Below are 24,762 nucleotides of genomic sequence, written 5' to 3'. Positions count from 1 at the left end.
CCCCACGGCCACCGTCCCCATTGCTGAAGGTGGAGGAGCAGATAAGCCGGGCAAGGAATGAATACAAGAGTGACCTTATCAGGAAAAGGAATGATTAACAGTGAGACATACAACCAGCAACGCAGAGCAGTTCCAAGGGCACACAACCAAGAGCCAATGGGCTCTGGGAAGTTCTTGGCCTTACACATTTCCATTTCTACTCCACGTGGTGCTTCTAAAGGAGAATTTCTCAGGAAGTCTGAGTTTGAAGATTCCAGGTTACATAAGAAATGTAAGACTGTGGCAAAAGAAAGCACAGCAATGTGCTCAATGCTGTGCTCAGTGCATTCCTTTCCCCACCACTTCTTGTCCTGAGCAGAACACGACCTCCATGAGGATCTGGAACCAGGACAAGGTGAGCAGGGAGGAATGCCACAGCTCCTAGGCTGGTGCTCAGCCTGCTGTGTTCAGATCAGAGCCGAGAGCCAACAGGTTGAAATTAAGAACTGAGACCAGAGACAAAACGAAGGACAACCAGAAGCTGCAGAACAGCAAAGCCAACATGGCGGCACAATACACACGATGCAATAAGTTTTAGAGGGTTTGAAGCAGATGTACAAAACCACCCACAATCATCTCAGCAAAGGGCCTGTCAAAATTGAACCACTGGTCAATCAGGCAGAAGCACCTACCAGGATCCTAACAGCCAGCACGACCCAGCTCTTCACATTTACTGCCCTGGAAGTGTTGTGTACGTGGGTCTGATGCTGCCCCTCAAGTCAGACCCACATCCCTGGGTACAGAAAATGCAGCAGACACTTTTCCTAAAGGACCAATGCAACTGCTTTACCTGAGCAGCCACCAGCTTCAAAGAGGAGGAGCTGGAGATGTGGGTTTTATCTGCAGAAAAGGCAAGGGAGCAGCTAGAGACAGAAAGGGGAAGGAAAGAGGGGAAGAGCCAAGAAGGAAGTGCCCGTCCTTTGACACCTTTCTGACAGAGATTTGCAAAGCAGAACAGACCCCTTCCCTCTCAGCCTAATCTGATTCTGCCCCGCTGCTGTGGCTGATTGCTCAGAGCCATAGATTGGTTTGGGTTGGAAGGGACCTTGCATGCAACCCCAGCAGCCGGGGCTCTGCTGAGCCTCTGCCCATCACCACCTGAGTAAGGAGCCGTGCATGAGATACAGGCAGTGCCCACAGCTGAGCCCATTGCACCGTGTGTACATTGCACCTCGCATGCTGGGCAGCGACCCCAGCTGGGAACGGCACAGAAGCCAACAAACAAAACAGCAATACATAGAACTGTGTTTCTTAATTTCTATGCCATCATTAGAAAGCAGGGCATTAAACTGACCTAAGATGTCGGTGCAAAACCAAACCAGAAATGTAACGCCAGTAAGAAATAAATCCCCCCCATGCCAAAATTCACTTGAGAAAAAAATCAGTTCCTTTTTTTCTCACCCCAGCAGAGCTACAACTTTGAACTTTGCAAACCTTCATCCCCAACTGGATTGACTTCTACATTATCTGACATTTCCTCATTAGCTTCTTTCCTTTCTCTCTTTTCTTTGCAAAAAGGCCCTTGAGTCCAACCATGTCAGAAGGCTCCGAAATTTGACAGATCTTACATTTCCAGCTCATTTTCTAATGAGTTTGTACATCAGGACTGATTAGTGTAATAAAGAATTCATGAAGCAAATAAATGTAACATGAAGACACCTTGAAGAGAGGAAAGAAAGAGCGAGCCAAATATGTTGAGAAAAGGTCTGGCCTTTGTAACCTTCCTTTAATTGTTCTGACAAAGACACTTCATCAAAGCGCCCTGGCAGGTATTTGGACTTTGTGTGCATAAATACCAAGCTTTGAACTTTTTCTCCCCGCCATTACCCAGGAGATCCCATCGTTAGCCTAATTCAGGCAGCTTCTTATCAAACAATGCTGTGGTTCACCATCTCCTGACCTGCCGCACCAGGCTGGAGCACCTTGACCCAACCCATTGGCACAGTGCTGCTGTCTCCACTGTTGGGACACCCACATAACCCTGCCAAGCAGAAGTACTGCAGTGTTTGTTCCACAGGAGGTGTTGCTTTGCTACTTTAAAGCAAGGAGAGCAGTGTGCTCACTTGCAAAGCCCATCCCTAGGTTCACTTACACCATCTTTATTTTCTGACACCTTCCACTTCGCTTCTAATTGTATTGAGGACCCCAGAGACACAGTTTCCTTCAGGATGCAAACTTTGTCATGCAGAACTGGCACAAAACCACCACCCATATATCTGCATCCTATGGGGAAGAAATACCAGGATGGTTTTTAACTCTAACCCTACAGCCAATGGGGCAATAGCTCAGGTGCAGACATTGGGATGAGCAAACCATCTCGGTCAGGTTTCAGTGCCTGGCTCTATTTCCATGCAGGGCAATCCACAGGGAGCCCCACAGCACCGTGCAGCCACCAGCAGCACTGCTCCTTTGGAAGCTGCAGGAAGATTCCTCTGAATAGGAGCTGTATGCAGATAGTTCAAAGGAGTCCTTGTCCTGTGCAGACCGAGTCTGCATGGGAACTTATTTTTTTGTTCTTGGGAAGAAAGCAAAAAACCCACAAGAAGAAAAAAAAAAAGAGACCAAAGAAAAAGAAAGAAGCCAAAGAAACCTCCAGCAGTTCAAAGGGTGTTTCATCAGAGCCCAAAAGCAAGGACCCCTTTGTAACCACTGGGTGATGACCAGCCCTGTGAATGGGACATGCACTAAGTGGAGCTGCAGCAAAACCTCCCCTCTGTGGCACACTGCAGAGCTCCCTGCACCATCCCCTGCATCACTGCTGTTCTGCTGAAGGGTTCGAGCTGAAGAGTTGAACTTAAACAACAATAATAACCATGGTGTTCTAAATCTGATCCTCCTTGACATGATAAAAGCTGATCTCTTGTCAGGTCCTTCCTGCTAATTTCTTCAAGGGATGTATTTTAAAAACTCACTACAAGCTGTCGCACAGGAACACTCCCCTTCTGCCCACTTCTTATTTTCTCTGCCCTTTTGACCCATTTCTTCTCACTACCTTTTCTCCCTTATTCTCCTTTTGCACCTTGTCGTGTTCTGCATCCCTTACCCACCTCGCTTCCCACTCCACCTCTTCTCCCTGCAGGTCCTGCAGTGCCCAAACCCTCACCCTCTGCCTTCCATTTATTTGGACACCTCTCCGTCCCATTGCTGAATATCACAGAAGGAACATGATTTCCTTCATGGCACCGCTGCAGAAAAGCATAGGGAAATCAACACAAGTGAGAAAATGCAACCAACACGAGACCAAGAAATACAAAGCTGACCTGAACTAATCATGGGCTACTGGGGGACATGTGTCCAGCCATTTTGGCACAACATTTCCAATCTATATGGTAAAAACAAGGTACAGTGTAATTGGTGCAGGCTGGGCAGACCTCCAGCATGTTGAGCTAAATAAGTGATTCTGTATTTGTTTTATGGTGCTGAGAACTATTCACACTGTCTTCACAGTGCCCGGGGGATGGCTCAGTAACTACACACCACAGCACAGCCCTGCATGGTAAACCAGGCCCCCAAACATCACCTAAATTCAGCTCCTTTGCTGCTCCTGCCCCACTCCTGTGCACTGCTGGAAAGTCCCCATAGGACGGAGCCCCCGGCAGAGCTGCTGGCAAAAGCCATCGTGGAAAAGCACCACTTTCCTCAATTTGGCCAAAGTCTTTTTCCATCCTTCCCTCTCCCCACATTTCCAGGGGCCGAGTGGAAAAGGGAAACTCCATCACATTCAAGCAAAAATTTCCACTTATTTTTCCAAACAGAATCCAACAGAACCCCCCCTCCCCCCTCCCCCCTTTTTTTTTAAATTTTTTATTTTGGATTTTTATTTTCATTTTGCTCTGATTTGAGTGAGAGTTGAAAGGATGCTTTTATATTTTAAAATATTTGTGAAAACTTTACCCAAATTAAGTCCCAGTCCAAACACAGTCCCCCAAAATGGCAGCACCAGCACTGACCTCCAAGATTGAGAACACTGGGGTGCTGCACACAGCAGGACCAGCCAGGCACAGCCCAAAGCCAAACAGCCATTGGGACTGTAACAAACCTCAGGCTGAAGCTCTGCACCAGCTGTAGAAGTGGCTGCTTATAGGGGACATCAAGGAAGATGAACTGTCAACAACACATTGACATTGAATGTGTCCCTGCTGCCAGTCCCCCAGGAAATTAACCACTGTGGTTTCCAGTCACTAAATGCAAGGTTGGAAGGGGATGAAGTGGTTTTCCAGGCTGACCTCCCACACAAGACTTCCTCAAATGAATTCCAGTTTGAGACATGCAGACCTGTTAGGAGCCATCCATCCTCAATGCTTAAACTGTCAGCAATAGCTGAACTTCCTCAGGTCACTTTGCAGTGTCTGACTGTGGAAACTGCCTGGGCACTTCCAAGAACATGCTCAGACATTGGGTGGAAGCAGAGAGCTGCAGGTTGTCCCACAGCTGCCCAGGTGATCTTCCACATCTCCCTTCCAATCCTATTATCTTTGATGCTCACTTTTTTCTGCACTGAATCACCTGTTATCTCACTTTTAGTCTATCGAAGCCCATTTTGCTGCCAGGTCCACACCTGGAGCTGGCAGACATTTCACCTTTTCACTTTCTCTTCATTAAACTCAACAGACGGAGCTTCTGGAACAACAGGAAAGCTGTTTATTCCTACGTTTATGGTTACACGTTTTCATTAGGATTTATGCACGAAGGTTTCGGTTACAAAGCAACAAAATGTGTTTTCCGTTGTTGTTGTGTTTTTTCTTTCTCTCTTTTAAAATCCATTTCACAATGAAATCCAGCCCCTAATCACCAACTGAGAATAGCAAAACAAGATGTATTATAATCCCCTTCGTTTAAACGTTTTGATTCAATTAAATGTGAAGATCCTACAGTAGGGGCTGACCCACTGCTCTCAGCTGAAAGGGGGAAGAAATGAGCTGGCTTTAAAATGAAACAGGTTTCTCTTCTGACGGACTGCGAGTTACAGGATGTTGGTAGTGAACCAATTAAAACACATCTTAAAACGATAAATACAAACCAAATGTACATTATCAGCATGTTCGGCCTTTTGTTTCTCGGCTCTATTTTGTATCTGCTTATTGCAATCGTATGTGTTTTGAAGGGGGGGGGAGGGGAATCAAATCATTTTAGGAAATAATAAATAAAGAATTCAGCGGGGGAAACAAAAGAGGGCTGTGTTTATTCCGACATAAAACAAATCATTCCTTCTGAGAGCGCGGTGAGAAAGAAGCCACAGCGTTCCTGGATCACAGCTCAGAACCACGCGGGCAATAACAGCAATTCTGCCTCGGTTTAAGAAAGCAACGCGGCACCTAACAGAGCATTACAGCAACAACAGGTCGCACCTACTGCAAACCTGCGCCGCTCTAACAGTAGAACAGACATAGGTGGCACAATGTTTCGCTTTTCACAAGTCCCAGGAAAACTGAATTTGCCTTTTTCTCCTCCCTGGTTGTCGCTGCTGTGCTGTTCAGTTCTTAGCAATCTGCCCATAATCCCATAGCCCGGCCGGATTGCCCTTAATGAAAAACCATCCAAAGTCTGCACAACTTTTTCATTATCTGGGGCTGCAGGTAAGTAGCTGCACAGCCCTGTGCTTAGTGGAAGGAAGTATTGAAAATCTCCTTTGCTATTCCTTGTTTCACGGTTTATAACGTGATACTTATAAATACTTTGGTAGTAGATTAAGCTCCAGAGCAATGAAAACATTTAAAAAAGAGCACAAAGCCTGCAAGTGTCCAAATGAGGGACCAGAAACTCCGCTTTAAGCTCCAGGAGGGGGTTTATGAGATGTAGTGCCATGTGCCATACAATACAAGATAAACATCTGTTGTTATTTCAGTAAACTTAAATCAGATGTTAAGCTCTTTCTGCAGGCGGATAGTGGCACAAAGAAGGATCTTTCTTCTTACCGAGGTGGCTGCATCCTGTGCTGGGAGAAGATTCTGGAGAGGACCAAACCTTGTGCTGATGGAGCAGGAGGTTGGGGGGGGGGGCGGGACATTCCAGGGGTGCACTCTGGAATTGCATCAAGGATGGATGCACTTGCATGTGCTGGAGAGCACATCCCAGACCGGATGACTGCAATGGAATTAGAGCTGTCCCCTCACCTATCTCAGCGTACAACAAACAAACAAGGAAGTCTTTGGTTATCATCATGGCCTTGGGGGCCAAATGGCCACGCAGTGGGACCTGCTAACAGGTATGCACCCACACAGAGGGAAAATCACAGCTGGAGAAGCAGAGAATCACAAGGGTTGGAAAAGACCTCTAAGGCAACCAAGTCCGATCATCAACCCACCCCCACCATCCTACCAACCACATCCCTCAGTGCCACATCTCCACACTGAACACCTCCAGGGACTGCCATTCTCTGGCACCAATCCCTCACCATCACATAGCACCCATTCGCCACACTCAACCGACGCCGGTTGGCCATCAGTAACATGCTTTCATTAAACACCATCAAACAGATCAGTTTTATACGCACTATTCCATTATAAATTGTAAAGAATCAGTCTTAATTGCCAACTTTGACAGCTGTCTACTTTCCTCATTACACACTGTAAGCTGTAAGGTACAGCTAAGTTAATATTCCAAGCTGTTTCTGTTTTCAGCATATTAAAAGGAATCTTATATCCCCAGCACCAGACAGCATATGGAGCTCAGTGCTCAGAGCCCTGGGGTAAAACTTCCCGGGGTTGTGCTGGGCTGCTGGAGATGCTGTAAAAAGGATTTTGCAAGGTATGGTTCCAGGAGCCGGGTTGCTCGTGTTCCTCTGCACAGTGGTTACTGGCAGTGCAAATGAACCATGGACCAAACGCAGAACTCCGGATAAAGTTAACAGTACTCTGCCTTTGTGTCCCATTCCAGATGTATTTCTGTTCAGCTTTTAATTCGGAAATTTTGTGGCATAAAGCGATTTAACAATGCGCTTTTAATGACCCTATATATATATATGCATATATATATATCTTTTGTTTCATTTTTATTTACCTTAGCAGCACGCTAAAACACAACCAGCATACTCCAGTTCTTGACATTATATTTTAATTAGTGTTTTTATATAGGAAAGACAAAGACGCTACTCAGCACAAACACACACCCACTGTACTGCCTTTCCCAAGGCACAGAATTTAATACCCAGAGCTCTGAGTCTCCCATCACCATCACTGCTCCCTGCACAGCCCTGCAGCCAGCAGCAAACAACGCCCGTTGTTCCTCCAGGAGGACATGGTCTGTAAACCCATAAAGCAGCACCCAAGGTTGTGTGGCCATGAGAGGAGCTGAGGGCAGGAAGATGTGCCCAACAGTTAGTTAATTGTAGGAGTTTTTCTTGAGAGATTGGTTGGTTTTGTTCTGTTCTAATAGTCATTTATTCAGCAAAGACAATATAAGAGGAAAGAATAAAACTTCATAGATGAATGCTAATGACTGCCTGTAGCACAGCGTGCTGTGCACTCAACTGCACTCAACTCCCTACATATTTCCCTATGGATTTTCATGGAATTATAGAACAGCTTGGTTGGAAGGGACCTTAAAGATCATAGAGCCATAGAATGGTTGGGTTGGAAGGGTTCTTAAAGATCATAGAGCCATGGAATGGTTGGGTTGGAAGGGACTTTGAAGATCATGGAACAGTTGGGTTGGAATTGTCCTTAAAGATTGTAGAATTATAGAATGGTTGGATTGGAAGTGACCTTAAAGAACGCAGAACCACAGAATGGTGAGGCTGGAAGGGCCATTCCAATGCCTGCCCCATCAGCAAAGGATGCTGCAGGGCCACAGAGCTACATGCAGAGTGCCCCTGGAGCCAGCTCTGCTCGTAGTTCCACCAGGCTGGGGCTGGGGCTCTCTCCCCATCCATCACAGCCCGGCCATCCACAGCTCTAATCCCGTGCAACATTTATGGAGCATTCCTTCCTCCTCTGCTGAGCAAGTGCAAATACTGCTTGGCAGAGCAGAGCTGCCCGCAAGGAAGGAGCTCCTTGGAGCACTTGCAGCAGAACTCCAACTAACCATAACATCGCACAGCTGAATAATACTGTGAAAAATATATAAAGTACGTTACGGCATTAAAAGTTTAAACATCTTAAATCTTGAGCGCGCGCTATTTACTGGGCTGGGGAGGTGACAGAAACAACATTCAGAAGTGGGACGAGGAGAGAAAAGAGAGCAGAGTGTGTGGGGCTGCTCCTGCAGGAGGGCAAGGAGCAGGGAAGGGTTGGTGGCAAAGGGAACGAACATCCCAGATAGAGCTGGGTTGTCCCGCTGTGCCATAGCCCCACTGCCCTGCTCCATTCCCAGCACTGATAGCTGGGGGTTCTGCAGACAGAGCAGTGCAGCACTTGCTCCAACGTTGGCCAAAATTCAAGATAAATTCCAAGTTTGAGCTTGATTCCAAAAAAATGTTCTGTCAATTTTCAAGTCGGAACTTTGCTAAAATATCAGATTGCTTTGAGCTTCTTTCCACATGCATTACTGCTGATTTATTGCTCTCGGGCTCTGCAGTGCATTTCAGCAAACAGAATATTCAAACAGCCACTGTGAGAAATATGAACACAAGCAATGGAGAGCGCTGCCAGATGGTCAGCCCAAACCTCAGCGGGTTATCTGGGGGCTGGGGCCGCAGGGAAGGTGGTTTCTTGGTTTCATTGGGGTGCTTGATGTTATGACTCTACATACTTTTTTACATGCAGACTTTTAACAAATCAAGGAGAATTTGGCTTGTTTGCTCCTCGGGGCTGCCAACTGATGGCAGCCCTACAAATCCACACCCTGCAGACACCGCTGCCCATCACCACCCCATGCAGCGACGCAGTGGGGTCAGAGCTGTGCATGCAGCCCTCGGACGGCTCCAAGCAATCTGAACAAATTCAATTTCCATCCGTAACCGTGAACTTTTCGAGCTTTTGTAGCTCCGAGTCAGCTCATTAACATTACTTAGGCATCGTTTTTATAGCTGAATTATACTATGTTTATACTGTGGAATTCCATTACTTAATTGCTGCACTACTGGAAATTTCAGTGGGGTTCTCGCTTTTCGCATAAATCTTGAGAATAAACATGTTTCTGTATTTCTCTTAATTAAGTGCATATTTCATAAAAATAGCCAACGCAGACAAATTAAGCCGAGCATCATTTGCTTAATCAACGGGGAAACTCGTGCCGCATGTCAATGGAGAAACTCCACGAGCTTTGGTGTTTGCTCCCGGTAACCACCAGAGATTGGGGCTTCTCTGCATCTCCCAGCCCTACAGAGAGCTGCAGACAGCTCCCATGGTGGGGTCTTGCGACGATGGGGAGAAACAAGAAGTGAAAGTGAGCAATAAGAGGAATAAACGTCTTCACTTTAGGTCAGTGGTGGGAATAGTTTTTCTTTTAAGTTCAATTTGCTTCCTTTTCTGCACAGCTTTTGCAACTGCTTTGAAGTTTAGAAAGAGATACGGTAATGTTTGAATTTAACAAATTCACTGTGGGCTTCAACCTGGCTTCTGCTGGGGCATCCCATAGGTGCAACAACTGCTCGATGAGCAACAGCCTCCACAGCAGAGCAAGGTCCTATGGATGCACCCATAGGGCTGTAGCATGGGAGAGCTGTGCTCCTGTGGGTGCTGTTTCATTCCAGCTCTGTGTCACTGAGCTGCATGACAGCACCCGAGCACCACCACATCACACCTCTCACTTAAATAGGACTGAATTCTTATTTCCCTGCTTTTTTCTGTAACGGATAACAGCAAACAAGCAAAGTTCCAGACCTGGAGTGCATTTTCAGGCAAAGAAATGGAAGCGTGTGCTCCTGAATGGCTGTAATTGAAGAACACCTCTGTGCAGAGAGGACCTGCAGGCAGGAAACACCCAGACCCCAGCACCTGCAATTCAGAGTTCCTCCAAAACCTTTCAGTGTTTGGGGGGGGACACGTAATGTGTTTTGATAACTCTTGCCATTAAGCAGTGATAAATAATTAAATCCCTTTAACTGTTTCATTAACCAAAGGCAGATCGAGAGCACTCCATAGATAGAGAGCAGATCAAAAAGGCTGAGGCAGGCTGTAAATTCCCCCGATGCTTTATGACACCATTTGTATTCTGTCACTCACTAGCTTTATGTATAGTCCGAGCTGTGAACTGAATACCCCATTCAGAAAGCCACTCACTCTGCATGTTATTGCAATTTAATATTTTCACACACAGGCACATCATTATCTTGGAACCTGACACTGCAAGGAGAATTCCCTAATTTTTCAGGAGGGCTTTTTTCTTTCCTTTCTGTTGTTCCAGTGTGAGCACCGAGGCACAACACTGATCTAAATGTGCCCTGTTCCAATATCTCATCTCTACACACACAGACCAGAGGGGAGATGTAGATGTTTGTCTGTGTTTTCATGGGTTCTTCTCGTTTCAAACAGGTCTGGATGCAGCTCCATTGAAAGGACTCAAAGGAAAGATGAAGGGCCTGTCATTGCTCATAAGAAAACCATCCCTTGCACCTTACAGGCTGAGATACATGCATACGTGTGTGTATGTGTGTAGGTGTGTATCTATGTATGTGCATGTATTGATGGTGAAGTCCTCACTTCCTCACTCTGCAGTCTCTGCCACGTGGCCATGGGATGGGCTCATCCCCCTTACTGCAGGGCAGCAAACAGCATTCCTCCAAGCTGGGTGAGAAGAACGGGGCACATTAATTGCTCTTCAAATCGCAGGGAAAAATGTGGCATTATCAATATTTTAAGAGCCAGGTCACATCAGGAGAAGGACTTTAGAAGCAGAGACAAAGGCACAGCTGGTGCGACCCACGTGAGCAGCTCTATCACACACAGACCCTCGGCAGCTAATCATTAACACAACTCAGATCTAACACAAATCTTTATGTGCAGGCAGCACTGATGTCCCAAGGAGCGCGGTGCCTCCAGGGCCTGCTCCAAAGTCCGGCGCAGCCCAGGACAGACTGCTGTGCACTGCAGCACTGCTGCCACCAGGGCTGCCCTCAGAGGAAAGCCACATGCAGGGCTCAAGCCAAACCCAAAGCAGGATCCCTTCATCCCAATTGGGTTCATCCTTAACAGATGCAACCCAACACGGCGCGAAGGGCAGGACTCCATTCCCAACTTTATCAGGATAAGCACTCGAGGAGCTCTCCAGCTCTAACAACTCCCCAAGTGACCACACTCTGGTTTCCATTCACTCTCCATGGGATACACAAGCAGAAGTGATTCTGAGCTTGTCAGAGCCATCCATGAGGCATCATCTGCCTTTTAGATGTGGCCATTGTGCCATGCAGGGATTTAGATCTATTTTATTCCTATGTGATAATTCTGAAATGAAATATATGATGGTTTGCTTGTTGTGCGTGTACCCTATTTCGTATTTAGGTAATAAAATGCAAAATGAAACCAGTCCTTTTCTATAAACAGACAAAAAAATAAATAAATAGAGCAGCAATTTTAGACTACATGAACTTCAAGCACAGCCCTTTAAACATTCATTTACATGATTGAGCCCAAAAGGTCCATTCACCGTGGAACAAAACCCACAAAATGCTGACTTGAAAGGACAGCAAAGGCCAAGCTGATGGGAACTGAACTTCATGGGACAGAGACAAGGGTTTGTAGCAAAATCTGGGTTGGTTTGAGGGGGGTTTGTTGTTGTTTTCTTTTTCCTCCTGCAATGCCAATAAAACTTATCTGGGGATCACTCGGACCGAAAGGTAAAGATAGGGGAAAGAAAATTAACTACTGTTTATGGCAGTGGTGGAAGGCAAAGAGCAAATGGAGCACACTGAGGGGACGGGGTCTGCTGGGCAGCACAGCCCTGCTCTTCTGCTCCAGGAAGGGCTCTGTGCCTTCAGGGCACGACACCACGTGACACACACTGAGGTTCTGGAATTGATCGTTCCGTACGTGAAGAAATAAACAGAGCATTTCTGCACTGGAATATTGACCTGCCGATGCTAAAGGTGGATGTCCTGAAAGGAGCCGTGCACCAGTTCTTCTGTACATGATGCACATCCTTGTGGAATCTCCTCAGCTGGCAACAACGGGCTCAGCTGATGGTGAATCTGAATGACATAAGCCGCCCTGTCCAGCTGGGGTCCCACAGCCCTCAGCCCCCCTCAGCCCCCTCCCTCCAGCCCTCAGAACCACTCCAAGAAGTGGCTCACAGAGCAGCACACAGCAGAAAAGGAGCTGGGTTGGAAATGGGTCTGACTGCACCACGTCTCCATCCACACTGTTGGAAGAACCGTCCCTTGCTCTGCTGTCACAGCCCAATAAGAGCAAATCCCATTGAAAAAGACATCAAAAAAAGCAGGTTTCAATGAGCCCATCTGGGAGCCCGGAGCTTCAGTAGACGGCTGTGGGCTTTGTATGTTGGAAGTGACCAATGAGCCACTCGATCAAACCCACACGATAACACACAGCCGCCCTTCCTTGGTGCTGATAAGATATTTATTTAACTAAAAACCATCGGAGCACGTTTAAAAACTGATTACAAATTATTTTAACAGTGTCTTTGCGGAGGGTTATAAAAACAGCTATAATATTTTTGTCTTAGATTCTAGAATTACCAGTGTGACAGCTAATGCCGTAATGATTTGTTTCAAATGCCAGTGTTTAAGCTGTATAAAGCTGATTTTATACATTTTTCCAGTAGGCCGCATTGTAGTTAATGAAATTAAACACACCAATCGCATTTGTCCCCAGGGGATGAGGAACTGAACACGCCACCGGTTTATTTTTTTATTAAAATAAATTGCAGCCAGCAAGATGGACTAATTGCGTGCAGAATTGAAAAAGAAACATTCCATTGATATAATTAAGCCAATTTTCATGGACAAAAATAGTTATAGTGGATATAAAATAAGCAGAGCATTCACTGCAGTTTGACTTCTCCCCACCCTCTGTATTCGGTACAGAACATTAACTATTACACAAATACCTTTCCCAAATGGCTGTCGGCGTTATCTGGCACTGATGGCTAAATTGGCCCCAAGTGCTGACGTGGGGATCTTGTGCCCACGGTGGAAGAGTTGGTGAAGCCAAAGCCAACAGAGCAGTGAGACCCCCAGCTCAGAGCAGAGCAACTCAAAGACATGAAGACCATCGAGGCGAATTGAACCCCACCCAACTCATTCGGGTGCCACTCTGCACCCTCCCAATGCACCCGATATGTGGATGGTTATAGCAGATGAGGCCTTTCCAAGCCAGCCCAATGGAGGCTGAGCTGTACAGCCATGGAAGCACCGCTCTGGGCCCTGCTGGATGCAGCTTGGCCGCCTCCTTTTCAGCTGCAAAAGGAGAACACAAGCACAGCTCCCAACCCTCCGCAAGGTGTGAAGCACAACCCAGGACCCTCAGGGCACCTTCCCAATTCCTACCTAACTGAAAAGCCAGAAGCAAACTCAGGGCACCCAGAAGCACGAGGAACACCGCGCGTTCCGGGGCTGAAAGCTGCATTTTGGTTTTTATTAGCAAAGAGAGTCACATCATTCACTGAGCAAAGAGAAGGAAAAAACTGGTCGGGATGGGGACGCTCTGTTACAGATTTGGACGCAGCACAACGCACAACCGACTGCAATAAAAATAAAACTAAACGGCCCAGGAGCAGGCAGTGGTGATGCATGAAAATCCATTAAGCAAATAAAAGGAATAAGAAGGTCGTAGATCTTTTCCACCGCGACATCCCTGACCTGCAATTCCTCCTGAAAAAAATAATAATAATACAAAAAAAAAAGGAGCAGATTTAGGATCAGAAAACGCAGCAGTAATTTTGGTGTGGAATGCTGCGGAGTTCTGACATATCAACAGGCTGTTAGCAGGGAGTGGAAACAAATGTGTCCGCAAGGATCCTTCAGGAGCCCTGATTCCTATGGGTAGATGGACACCAACGTGTGTGCATTTGTCGGTGCTCTGGTGAGTTACCCCTGCAGGATTTAAGATGCCATTTGTGAGGCTGGCATGAGGAATGTAGCACTTGCATCCCTGCAGCCAGCACTCAGATTTCTATGGGTTTATCATTTAAATAATGGGGCCGAAAGAACGGGGCGTCCTGCAGCAGTGGGACGGGCACCGAGCTGTGCAGGGGGCACACAGCACCCACCCTTACAGCAAAGGCCTAGGGAACAAAATCACACTGTTGTAAAGGAATGGAAATTGTGCAGGTAGAAGGGCAGAAGCCTGGAGAATGCAGGTTCTCCACCTGATGCTACGGCCGGGAGCAGGCAGCCAACAGCACGGCCCTCTGAGCCGCACCTCATTCAGCCCTGCAAACTTCCCCGGGACTTTGAGCACAGCATTAAACCGGGCCGAGCTTTTATTAAACACAGAAGCCCTAATAATCAGAGCTGTAATAATAACAACAACGTTCCCCACTCATCGGGGCCGTTCTCTGCCGGGCATTGCCAGCGCAGGTGGAGCGGGGCAGGAGCGGCTCAGAGCGGCGGTCACGGAGCGGTTACATCCGACACGGAGCCGGGGTACGATTACAGCGAGCAGAGTTACACTGCTGCTCTGTTGTGAAACCCAAGCTCCTGCGTGGCGTTTTGCATAGAAGCGAGTGGAGATTTGGTGCTCTCAGGTGCGCTCCGCTCGCTCCCATTCGGCCTCGGGTGCTCCGCTCCGGCAGCACACAGCGCTCCGACCCCCGGCTCTGCCCTCGGATAAGCCAACAGCAGCCTTGCTGCTTGTTTTTATCCACCTTGCTTATCAGAAACCCACCTTGCTGCTGCTGCTCGTGGTCTCACACTGCAGTTCCAATATAGAATCTGAAATAAGGCAGCCCTGCCTGTCGCCAAACTAAGTTTGTTACACGCAGCTCGCTGCGCTGCTGCACATCCCTTGCAGGTTCATCACTTTAGTTTTGCCATATAATGTGAGATCTTTCTTACGGTGCATCAGCTGTGTCTGCACGGACACTCGGGGTTTGGACACGACGCGGGGATTCAGCGCTATGGGAACGGCCACGCAAAGGGAACACAGTTATTCCTTCTGCATGTTCTTAAATGAAATGTGTGCAGCGTTGGGGGTGGGTGGGGTGGGGGGCAGGTGGGGGTGAAGCGATAAATTATAGTTGTACAATTCGGGTAATTTTTCTTATTTTTTTTTTTAAAGACTAAACTGATTTTAAATCCTTGCTAATTTTTGTTGAAGCGCTAATTACACATCACCTTAATTAGCGGATCAACTCCCCCCCCCCCACAACCACCATCACCACCATCACTCTCCTTTCGCTGCCCTGGTTCCCTAATTGCCTAATTGAACAGATCCGGGGCAGGGTGGGCTGTGGGGGCTGCGCGGCGGCGGGTCCGGCCGCACCTGCGAGGGGCAGCACCGGGCCGGGCCGTTCTGGGTGCTCTGCCCATGGCACTGCGGCTCCCGGAGCACATTCCGTGCTCGTATCAGCTCGGGAATCTGGGGAGAGATGCGGGGAAGGAAGCAGACACCTCGGAGTTGTAATAATAATAATAATTAATACGGTTCAAAAATTAAAAGCTCCCCAAAACCTCCGCAATTTTCTGTCTTCCGTGTGCGCTGCGCTCTCGGCACCGCCCGTTGGATGCAGAGAAATCCGCCCCGCAGTGTCCCGCAGCCATCAGCCGGGAAGGGACGGGGCCGCTCCGGCTCTGAAACTCGCTCTGCCACTTCAACTTCGTCCCGCTCCCGACGCTAAAAATCAAACGGGGGCTGCGGGAACACGGGGCGCCTTTCTCCGGCACCAACATTTATTTAGAACCTAAACCGCAACCACCGCTCACCCGCGTGTGGTCTACGAGCCCGTTTGTACTTTGCAAAGCCGGCTCGGAGACGTCGAAATGGAACGAATTGAGGTCGCTCCGATGTTTAACGCCCGGCCCCGCAGCGCTGAGCGGCGGCCAACGGGAACCGCTCCGCCGTCACCGGGAGCTCCGCCGCCCCTCGCCCCGACTTCCCGGCCCTGCCGTCGCACCGCAGCGAGCCGAGGCCGTTCCCGGCCCCGATACCTGCGCCTTCCTCCTCTCGAGTCGGCTCCGAATCGCCGGGAGTTCCCCTCTCACCCCCACCCCAGCTCGCACACGCACATTCAGCCCCTTTCCAAGTCAGGTAATAGAGTCGAAGTCCCAGAGGAGCTTCACATCTGCTTAAAATATTGTCCAATGAAATGAAATTCTACAACGTAGCCCCTGGTTTCCTACGGCCGCCGCACGCCGCTCCCCCCGGGTACATGGTGGGACATCGCGGTGCGGGCACGGAGCGATCGGTACCGACCCGGAGCGACCCGCAGCCCCGCGTCCGTGTTCCAGCAGTTCTGCAAATAAATACTCCTGGGATAGTGAAACCTTAGCTGCGGGCTACTGTTTGGAACCGTGATCCCTCAAAAATCCTCCGCTGAAACCCCATAAACCGTTGGGCCTTGTATTGTATTAAACACCTGATGTTAATCAGAGCTTCCGAGCAGCCCCGGCCCGCAGTGCCCGCAGCTCCCGGCGCCCAGGGAAGGGCCGGGGGGCAGCGGGAACTCATGGAGCTCGGCCGGCTTCGGGACGAGAAAAAAGAACTTTTTAATCGGCAAATAATAATAATAATAATAACAAGAATATAACAGCTACAATAAGATTCCAACTGCGTTCAACCTCGCTGGCACAGCGCTCTGAAAATTGCCCCTTACAACAACACAACCCACGCCGAGAAGCGACAAGGATTTGGTTTTTCTTTTCTTTCTCTTGTCTTCCTTCCTTTTTTTATTCCCCTCTCTCTCTTTTTCTCTCTTTTTCTTTTTTAATATAGAAAAGTTCTTATTTCGCTGCGTGTTCTTCAAACCACTTTATTGTTAAAAAATAGAAGGAAATCAAAACCCGGCGGTTCCTCGGCAGCCGCCTCCCGCACGCATCGCAGCGCGGATCTCGGGACGGCCCAGCGCGGAGCTGAGCTCGCTGGGACGCGGAAAGTGCGCGGCTGCGGAACAACGCACAAAGCGATGGGAGAGGGGGAACATCCGAGGGGTGAGACGCGGCCTCGGGGCTGCGGAACGGGGCAGTTTTGGAGAGCGGAGCTGCGGGCCGCGAGAGAACTCCGGTATGGAGAGATAGAGAGAAGGGGGGGGAAATACATTAGAAAAGGAAAGGGAAAAAACGGCCCCGTAGAGCTACGGAATCTCGGCCGAGGGCTGCGCTGTGATTTCGGCCACAACGAGAGCGGGGTCGGGGTGCTGCTCTGCCCGACCCGCGACTGTCACAGCGCCCAAAGCCCGATCCCAACCGATCCCCCCCGCAGCCCCGGGCCCGCACCTGAGCGCGGAACCTGAGCAACATCGGTAGAGCCCGACCCGGCACCGCGAGCTCCCGACGGGCGGACAACCGGAGCGGAGCCGCTATTCCCCGCTGCTCCGGGAAGCGCTGAGCGCGGCCGGGACTCCCGGACCCCTCAACGCGGAGCCGGAGAGGAACAGAAAGTACGGAGTAAGGGCAGGAAAGCACGGGAGGGCGGCCCCGGCCCTGGGGGAGGCACTGAGCGGCCGCGGAGGGGTTTTCTACCCCGTTCCTCCCCGGCGAAACCGCGCTCCGCTGAAAATCCGGCCTGAAACGACTCGAAAGAAAGAAAGAAAAGGAGGAAAAAGAAGGGCCGGGGGAAGACGGAGGGAAAAAAGCCGCGCGACACTTACGAGCTGCAATTCCACCCCCAAGGAAATTTTTAAAAATTAAAAATTAAAGACACTCCCCCGCTCCCCTCCCCCCCCCCAACCCCCCCCTTCACGCCGCTTCGCCCCCGGCCCGGCCCGCAGCGCTGCCCGATGCTCCCGCTATGAGTTCTCTCTCCCTTCGCCCTCCCGGATAATTGTTCCCGAGGCTGGAAGAGCCGCTTTTTATTATTATTATTATCATTATTATTATTATTATTATTATTTCTTCTTTCCGTTTGTCTCTGCTGTCTCTCACCCCCCCCCAACCCCCTCATCACCCCCCCCTCTCACCCCCCCCACCTCCAGCTCTAAGTCTCTTTGCATCGCTCAGACAGGCAGGCAGGCAGATGCCAAACGCAGACCTCTAGCGCCCACTATTTCAAAAGCCAGGAATATGATTTCACAAGACTTGGAACGGCTCAATAAAAAAAAAAAAAAAAAAAAAAAAAAAAAGTTGCTATCCCCTTTCGTCAACTTCGAACTAACTTTCGCTTTTCTCCCCCGGCCGCCGGCCCCGCTCAGCTCTCCGTGTCCCCTCGGCTCCCACTCCCCCGGGCAGCGCGGAGCAGCGCGGAGCAGCCGGGGCTGCGCGCACCCGGGGCGAACAGCGCGGCTCCCTCCGCCTCCGCGGGCGCGCAGAGGGGCTGTGGTGGGCGCGCAGCCCCCGGCCCGGCTCCGCTTGGCGCTGCCCGAACCCCGCGGCTCCGGTACGCGGAAGAAGGGAGAGGAAGGACCTACTTTTGGGCAGTTTTCTCGCCCTCGCCTTGGATCTCATCGTGTCGGCTTGCGGATTCCTCTCCTCCTCCTTGAGCCCAGAAGCAGCTACACACTATCTTCATCTCCCAAGCATTGTCAGTTTGGACACCTTCGCACATGCGCACAGAGCATTCAATCTGACACCCTCACCAGGGCCAAAAAAACTTTCCAATGTATTCATCATCATCGGGGTGGTTGGTTTTTTTTTCCCCCCTGTCCTATCCTCTTCTCCAGACCACTTATCTCTGCCCCCTCCTCTCTCCGCTCACCAGCGCAGCCTTCCCCCGATCTGCCCCTTTAAGACAGACGCGCAGCGCCCCTCGGAGCGGACAGTGCCCGCGGACCCGGGTGCCATCCCCGAACGAGGTGATTATCGCTGTTATTCCTGCTATTCTTACTATTACTTAATAGCAATGCCGGCGAGAGTTTGTTCACTGCTGTCTCCTTGGAATTCGTACGCGTTTTAAACGCGCTTTTCTTTTTAACCCGATTAAAAAACAACCCAACACCCAACTCAATAACGATTATTTACAGCAACTTCTCAACGAGTTTCTTTATTTTCTCCCTTTTTACCCTTTTCCTCCTCTTGCCCCTTTCGGCGCGGGGGGGTCCCTGTCTCCTATAACCAAACACCAACTTACTCTCCGTGCCGTACCAGCACGTCTCGCTTTTGTACGGAGACATTTCTTTTAACTACCGGCTTCGCAGAGCTCAGCGGTAAAGCTCTTCCTACCCCAATTGATTCACCCATTTGGATGCATTTTGATCTGAATATATATATATTATATATATATATCTATATATAAATTAAAACAAAGAGAACCCCGCGTTGCGGCTGCCCGTGCCCAGGGGTCGCCCGGGCCCAACCGAGCCGGGCTGGGCCGAACCTGGCCGGGCAGCCCGGGGACAGCGGGTGCCGGTGCCGTTTTCTTCTGCGTTCCAGGTGCCGCTGGGAGCGCTCCCGAGGGAACGGCCGCCGCCTCGCCGGGGGAAACCGAGAGACACCCGGACAGCCGAGAACAGGGGGGTGAGAAACCAAATATATATATAGATGTATGATCATAACACCAATAAACCCAAACGGTGCCCGTCGTCCCCGGAAGGGAAGGTGGAGGGAGAGCGGGCAGCTCCTCTTTGAAGAAAGGAGCGAAGTGTAAATAGCCCGGTGATTGATGTGCTGTCTTTGACTGCGGAGAAAGCACTGTTTGAATTCAAGTGGCCAGGTCAGATGGTCACGGAAGAAGGTTGAAAGGTAGGATTTAATGAGATTAATATGGAGAGAGGGAAAGCGCGCTCCTTCGCCAACCTTCCCGAAAATAAAGGGGTGCGGGGACGCGCCGATGGCCGCGCACCGACGGGGGAACCCCGAGCGCAGCCTCCGCCGGTGCGTCCGGAGCCGCAGGTGGGACCGGGGGCCGCGTTACCCCTCCGTAGTGAGCTCCGGCTGCGGGCAGGAGCGGTGCGGGGCCCTGCGGGGATCGGAGCCCGAGTTAAGGGGACGGCGGAGGAGAAGGAGCCCGAATCCAACCCCCGCGTCCGGAGGAAGGGAAGGAGCAGCCACGTGTCGCCCGAACGCTGAAGCGGTGCGCGGGGGTTCCTTGCTCGGGAAGCGTGGGGAGACCCGGGGTGGGTAAAACGAGCCGAGCTGCTCCGGGAAACGGGAGCTCTCGTGGCTGCGATTCATTGAAATATTTCTCCCTGAGACCTCGGCGGCTGCGTCCCTCCGAAGGGACGGAAAAAGGGCAGCTTCGAGACGTTACCCCGTTTGTTTCTGCCCTTTCCCGGCGGCCCCGACCCGAGGGAACGCCGCGCTCAGGTGAGCGCTCTGAGCGCCCCGGGCCGGGAACACAGTGAGAGCATCGCGGATCTGAGCGGGGCTCATTACGGTCCCGCTAGGAATTGCGCTGGGGCCGAACCCCCGCACCCCCGAGTTCCGATTCTCCGCAGTAAATAATTCAGTTCCTGCGGTAAATGAGCGCGCAGCGGAACCGCGTGTCACCGGGATCTACTCGCGAGTATTTTTAGAGATGTGAAATGCTTTCGGGGCTGGGTGTACGCGGACACCCCCCCCCCCCCACACACACACACCAAGGCTTTATTTGATGCTTCTGCAAAGGAAGGTACCGAGGAGCGATCGAAAGATCGAAAATCGCAGCGCGTCCCGGCGCCGCGTGGCCGAGCCGAGCCCTCGCGTTTCTATTCTCCTATTTCCCATCGGCTGCGGCCGCGGTGCTGGGGGGGCGGCGGGGGTCCCTGCGATGGGAGATTGGGGGGCGAAGGATAAAAAGAAAACGAAGGCAAAAATAGTGAAGGGAACGAATTTTTAAGCGAGATGCGCTGGCGAAGGACGACAGAGCGGTGCCGGCCCCGAGTGGAGCGTCCCCGCCGGTACCGGGCGCGGTGCGTGGATCGGGGCACAACCGCAGCCGTCCCCATCCCGCAGCGGCGCAGCCTCCACCTGTTGGAGCTCTTCCACCCAGAATGGGAAATTAATGAGCGGGGACGGAAGGAGGGGGAAACAGAAGGAGGAGGGGAGGGAGAGGGGCCCGGCCCAGGTGGCCTCAGGGAGCCCGCAGCTCCCTGTCCTGCTCGGGCGACCCCCGCGGATAGACGGGCAGAAATCGACCCCTCTCTTCTTTATGCCGGGGGTCGGCACTCGGTGGGCTTCCACGGCCGGGCCCAGGGCTGTGGACAACGGAACCCGCGTGTTAATGCTCTGCGTGTCTGCCAGCCGGCCCCGCTGCCACCCGTTGCAGCACCGCAGAGGGGCGGCGAGGCGCTGTGGACACCGCGACCCCCATCCTAAGGCCACCCCCGTCCCCAGCGACCTTCGGGCTCACGGGGAGGCGACGAGAAGCGAGGGGGGGGGGATCGGGACACGGCCCTTCAGCACTTGTTGTGCCCAAGTTTAAGCACTAAAGAAGATTAAAATAGTTGGGACGGAGCGGCTCGGCGGCACCTCCGCACACGCAGCGGAACCCCTCTACCGGCCCGAGGATTTGCGCATAAATTCCTCATTGTTTCCGCGCAACGTCGCGGGGAGATTAGAGCAGGAATTAATATTTTAATATACGCAAATGCCCGCAGCACAGGACGGGTCAACGAGCCCCGAGAATGTCACACGCTTCCCCGGAGCTTTTCCCTTCCTAATCTGCCATTAATAAGCGGAGGAAGCACCCACACAACGACCACGTTGTAATTAGGGGCTGCCTTAAACGCACGCAATCAAAGAGCGGCTCGCCCCGCCGGTGCCAAGGAATTTCATCACCTTTCGGCCCCGGCTGCGGGCACAAGGGGGCGGATAAGGACAGCGCTGGGGGCGGCGGGCAGAGCACCCCGACCCCGCACCCCACCGAGTTACACCGCAGCCGCCCTAAACCCTTCAGGATCTCCTTCCCGAAGCATTTCCCCCGTTGCTTTTTCAAGTGCTTTTGTTATTTTTTAACTTATTTTGATTATTCGCAGATGACTTTCAGAATGACCGGGAAGCACGAGGGCAGAAAAACGCATCAGCCGCGCTGCTTTGCGCTCTCACCCCCCCCTCCGCGCAGCGCAATCCTGCACCGAAACACGCTCAGCAGACGTTGTCCTTCTTATTTCCAGCCCGAAGCTCCGGCTCTCCCGGCCCTGCAAACCCGCGGTATAAATCTCCCTTTCGGATTTTCCCCCATCAGACCGCTCCCAACCCCAGGAATTCCTCCGAATTCGTTACGCTGAGCGAGGCCGCGTTTTGCAGGGCCGGGAAAGGTAACAACGCCCGTCCGAAAATAACGAGTGTCGAAAAGAAAAGCGACGTTCACGTGTGAATATCGAACTTCAACCGTATTGCAATTACGGCCGTAAAAGAAACTCAGCCGCTTTATTTATTCCATGAGAGCGCGGCCATTAAAGAGAACTTAAGGAGTCCTAACGATTATTTCTTTCAGACGTCGGGACGCGACCGAGCAACGCGTTGGGAGGAACCCGGGCGGGCTGCGGTGCGGGAGCGATGCGGGCAGCCCCGCGCTGCTTTCTCATCTTGCTCTGTACCCGAGGTAACACACGGGGTACGTGGGTTCCCCCCTCGCATTTATCGGCACGGCCCTTCTCGAGGTGAAGGTTCCCTCTGTGGGGCTGCAGCAGCGCAGCGCTCCGGGGGTCGCGGCCCCCCACACCCCAAAAGATATTTCCTCAATTAAAACTTTATGGGGGCGGTGGGGGTTGTAAAGTGGGTGAGCGAACCGAACCCCGACAGCACTCCAGGAGCTGCCCGCCCCACCCGCTGTAAAGGCTGCCCCGCACACAGCCACCCCCCCTCCCCCTCCCCAATTCACTACAGGCTGCAGCGCAGCCTTCGCACGCTCTCTCCCCGCTGACGCCGGCTGTATAATTATTAGCTATTAATTGAGTTCAAGACCTTTTATGGCTATGGGAAATGAGGAGTCCGACCACTAATCCCGAGAAGGGTCTGCGCACAGCCAAGAGCTATGAAAAAGCCATCCAGGGCTGGCTGGGCCCGGCCTGACACAGTGCCCCTGGGGGCGGGGGGAGCATTAAGGGGAAGAAGAAAAAAAAAATCATTAGGTGAAAATTATAGAAACTTTAAACCGACGGACCGTATTAACGGGGGCCTTTCGGGGGCCGCCGCTCGGCTTTGGGGGGCGGGGGGGGTACCCGGGTGGGGGTCTCCTCACGGCCATCCCACACCGGGCAGCGCTGCGCTCCGAGGGACGCAGCCTTATCTTGCCGAGCTGCCACCTTCCAATTAAAGTGCCCCAAATTGCCAAAAGGCTGATTTGCATGCAAGGGGCTGCGTTCAAAGATGCTAACGTATTGTCTCCTCCTTAGAACTTAACATTTCTCTCTTCAGTCCCCACTTGAAAGAAGTTTTAGAACAGTATTCAAAGACTGTCCAAACGAACAAAACCTTCCCCTTTGCTCGGCAGAGAAATCCGGTGTATTCAACACGAGGGCATATTCTCAGAAGTTTGCACATTTTCTTTTCAGGGCTGTATTATGGTGCCTTTTTCCTGCGAGCTTTCCTTTTCTTTTTCAGGCGCCTGAAAACGATTATTAAAATAGAACATCATAGCGATTTCTCCCCCCCCCCCCCCACCCCTTTTTCCTCCTCCTTATTGCGCTGTTTAGAATTACTTTCCTGGAAGAGCTTTTTGTGCGTATCCCCCCCCCCCCCCAAGTCATAATTAAGAACATTTTTTATTTCTTTGCTGGCAAACAGGAAAAGCAAAAAAAAAAGAATTAAAAAAAATAAAAATCAGCTCAACCCCGTTTCCAAACGCCCTTTTTGCTTTAGGTGCTCGCAGAGCTCAGCGCATCGGGAACGTTTCTCTGCCCCAAATGCACCTGAAAACCGAACAGGTCTCGTTCACGGGCAGCAGAACGAACTGACAGCCGGCAAAGCCCGGAGAGCCCTGAGCTTCCAAAGGCTTCCCATAAACCGACCCGATCTTTGTGCCCCCCGCTCAGTGATCTTAAGGCAGACGCCCCGACGGAACGAGGATGCAGAACTACTTTTGGAAACGTGATAAACTGCAAAGAGCCGCTGGCAGCCCGTTTGTGAGCTGCTCCTTTTGACAAAGGTCCATAAAGGGCACAAACAGGAACCCGGCGGGGCACGAACGTATTTTATTCATTTAATATAAAGCAGCTTAAAAGAAATAAAGCAGTTGGGAGCACAACTCGGGCTGAGGAACGACACCAGCAGGGTGCGGTGTGACCCCCCCAGGGAGCAGCGGATGGCATAGGGACACATAGGGACACACGGGGACCCACCGACCTCCCCCCCCTCCCACGGCACACTGCAGCCCCCCGTTTTTTCCACCCCCGGAGCTTCCCCTCCGCCTTAAGGCTGCCGTGGAATAATGCACACAGCACAAAGAGCGCCTGTCTTTGGGCTGGTAGATCATAAGCAGGGATGGGAAAGTATTTCACCCCGGTGCAAGCCTCCATACACCTCAGCCCGAGGGAAAGCCACCAGGACCAGGAGTTCATTTAGATTTACAAATTAATGAAGACTTACAGCAGAAAGTAACTCTAAGAACATGTGTTAAAACGCAACAGAAAGAATTTCATCGATTTCCATGCGAGATGGATGGTGTCCAGGAAGAATGAGTCACCCCGGTTCCTCGAGCTGAGCACACTCAGGGCTGCTCCACGCACGGGCTGGGTCCGCTGCAGCGCCCCGGGGAACCGAGAGACTCTTCTCATCACCCGAAAGCAGCGGTTTGACAAACACATTTCACTCCCTGTATCGCTTCAGCCACAAGGAACCGCTCAGCCCAGAGGCACAGACAGGTCAGAGCAGCCCGG

General features: G+C 51.2%; 2 protein-coding genes and 1 long non-coding RNA gene across 13 annotated transcripts in view; 2 read left to right on the top strand and 1 right to left on the bottom strand.

The window, feature by feature from the left end:
* Positions 1-24,762, bottom strand: part of PRDM16 (PR/SET domain 16) — a 289,107-nt gene that overhangs the window by 159,770 nt on the left and 104,575 nt on the right. For 4 of the 11 annotated variants that reach the window (XM_015882499.3, XM_085509171.1, XM_085509168.1 and 1 more), the window contains exon 1: positions 18,436-18,688. The exons of 4 other annotated variants lie outside the window; for them this stretch is intronic. In XM_015882499.3, coding sequence (XP_015737985.2) covers positions 18,436-18,472 — 37 coding nt within the window. In that variant the 5' untranslated portion in view covers positions 18,473-18,688. Of the gene's footprint in view, positions 1-18,435; positions 18,689-24,762 lie in introns of those variants that run through there. 3 more of the 11 variants (XM_085509173.1, XM_085509174.1, XM_085509175.1) reach the window with 1 other exon arrangement.
* On the top strand, positions 18,571-22,359 carry LOC146759903 (uncharacterized). The gene is made up of 5 exons (XM_085509328.1): positions 18,571-18,574; positions 18,756-18,819; positions 19,112-19,170; positions 19,397-19,480; positions 21,919-22,359. Exons 1-5 carry the CDS (start codon positions 18,571-18,573, stop codon positions 22,257-22,259), a joined length of 552 nt encoding a protein of 183 aa, XP_085365454.1. The 3' UTR covers positions 22,260-22,359.
* LOC146759902 (uncharacterized) lies at positions 22,380-23,723 on the top strand. Its single transcript, XR_014931877.1, has 2 exons — positions 22,380-22,487; positions 23,489-23,723. It is a non-coding gene; the product is annotated as an uncharacterized LOC146759902 (long non-coding RNA).

The sequence above is a fragment of the Coturnix japonica genome, chromosome 9 (assembly GCF_054131305.1).
Source record: "Coturnix japonica strain WE chromosome 9, WE-NBRP24, whole genome shotgun sequence".
NCBI lineage: Eukaryota > Metazoa > Chordata > Aves > Galliformes > Phasianidae > Coturnix > Coturnix japonica.
The sequence above is the reverse complement of the archived record's forward strand: the minus strand, read 5'-3'. Positions and strand labels throughout refer to the sequence as shown.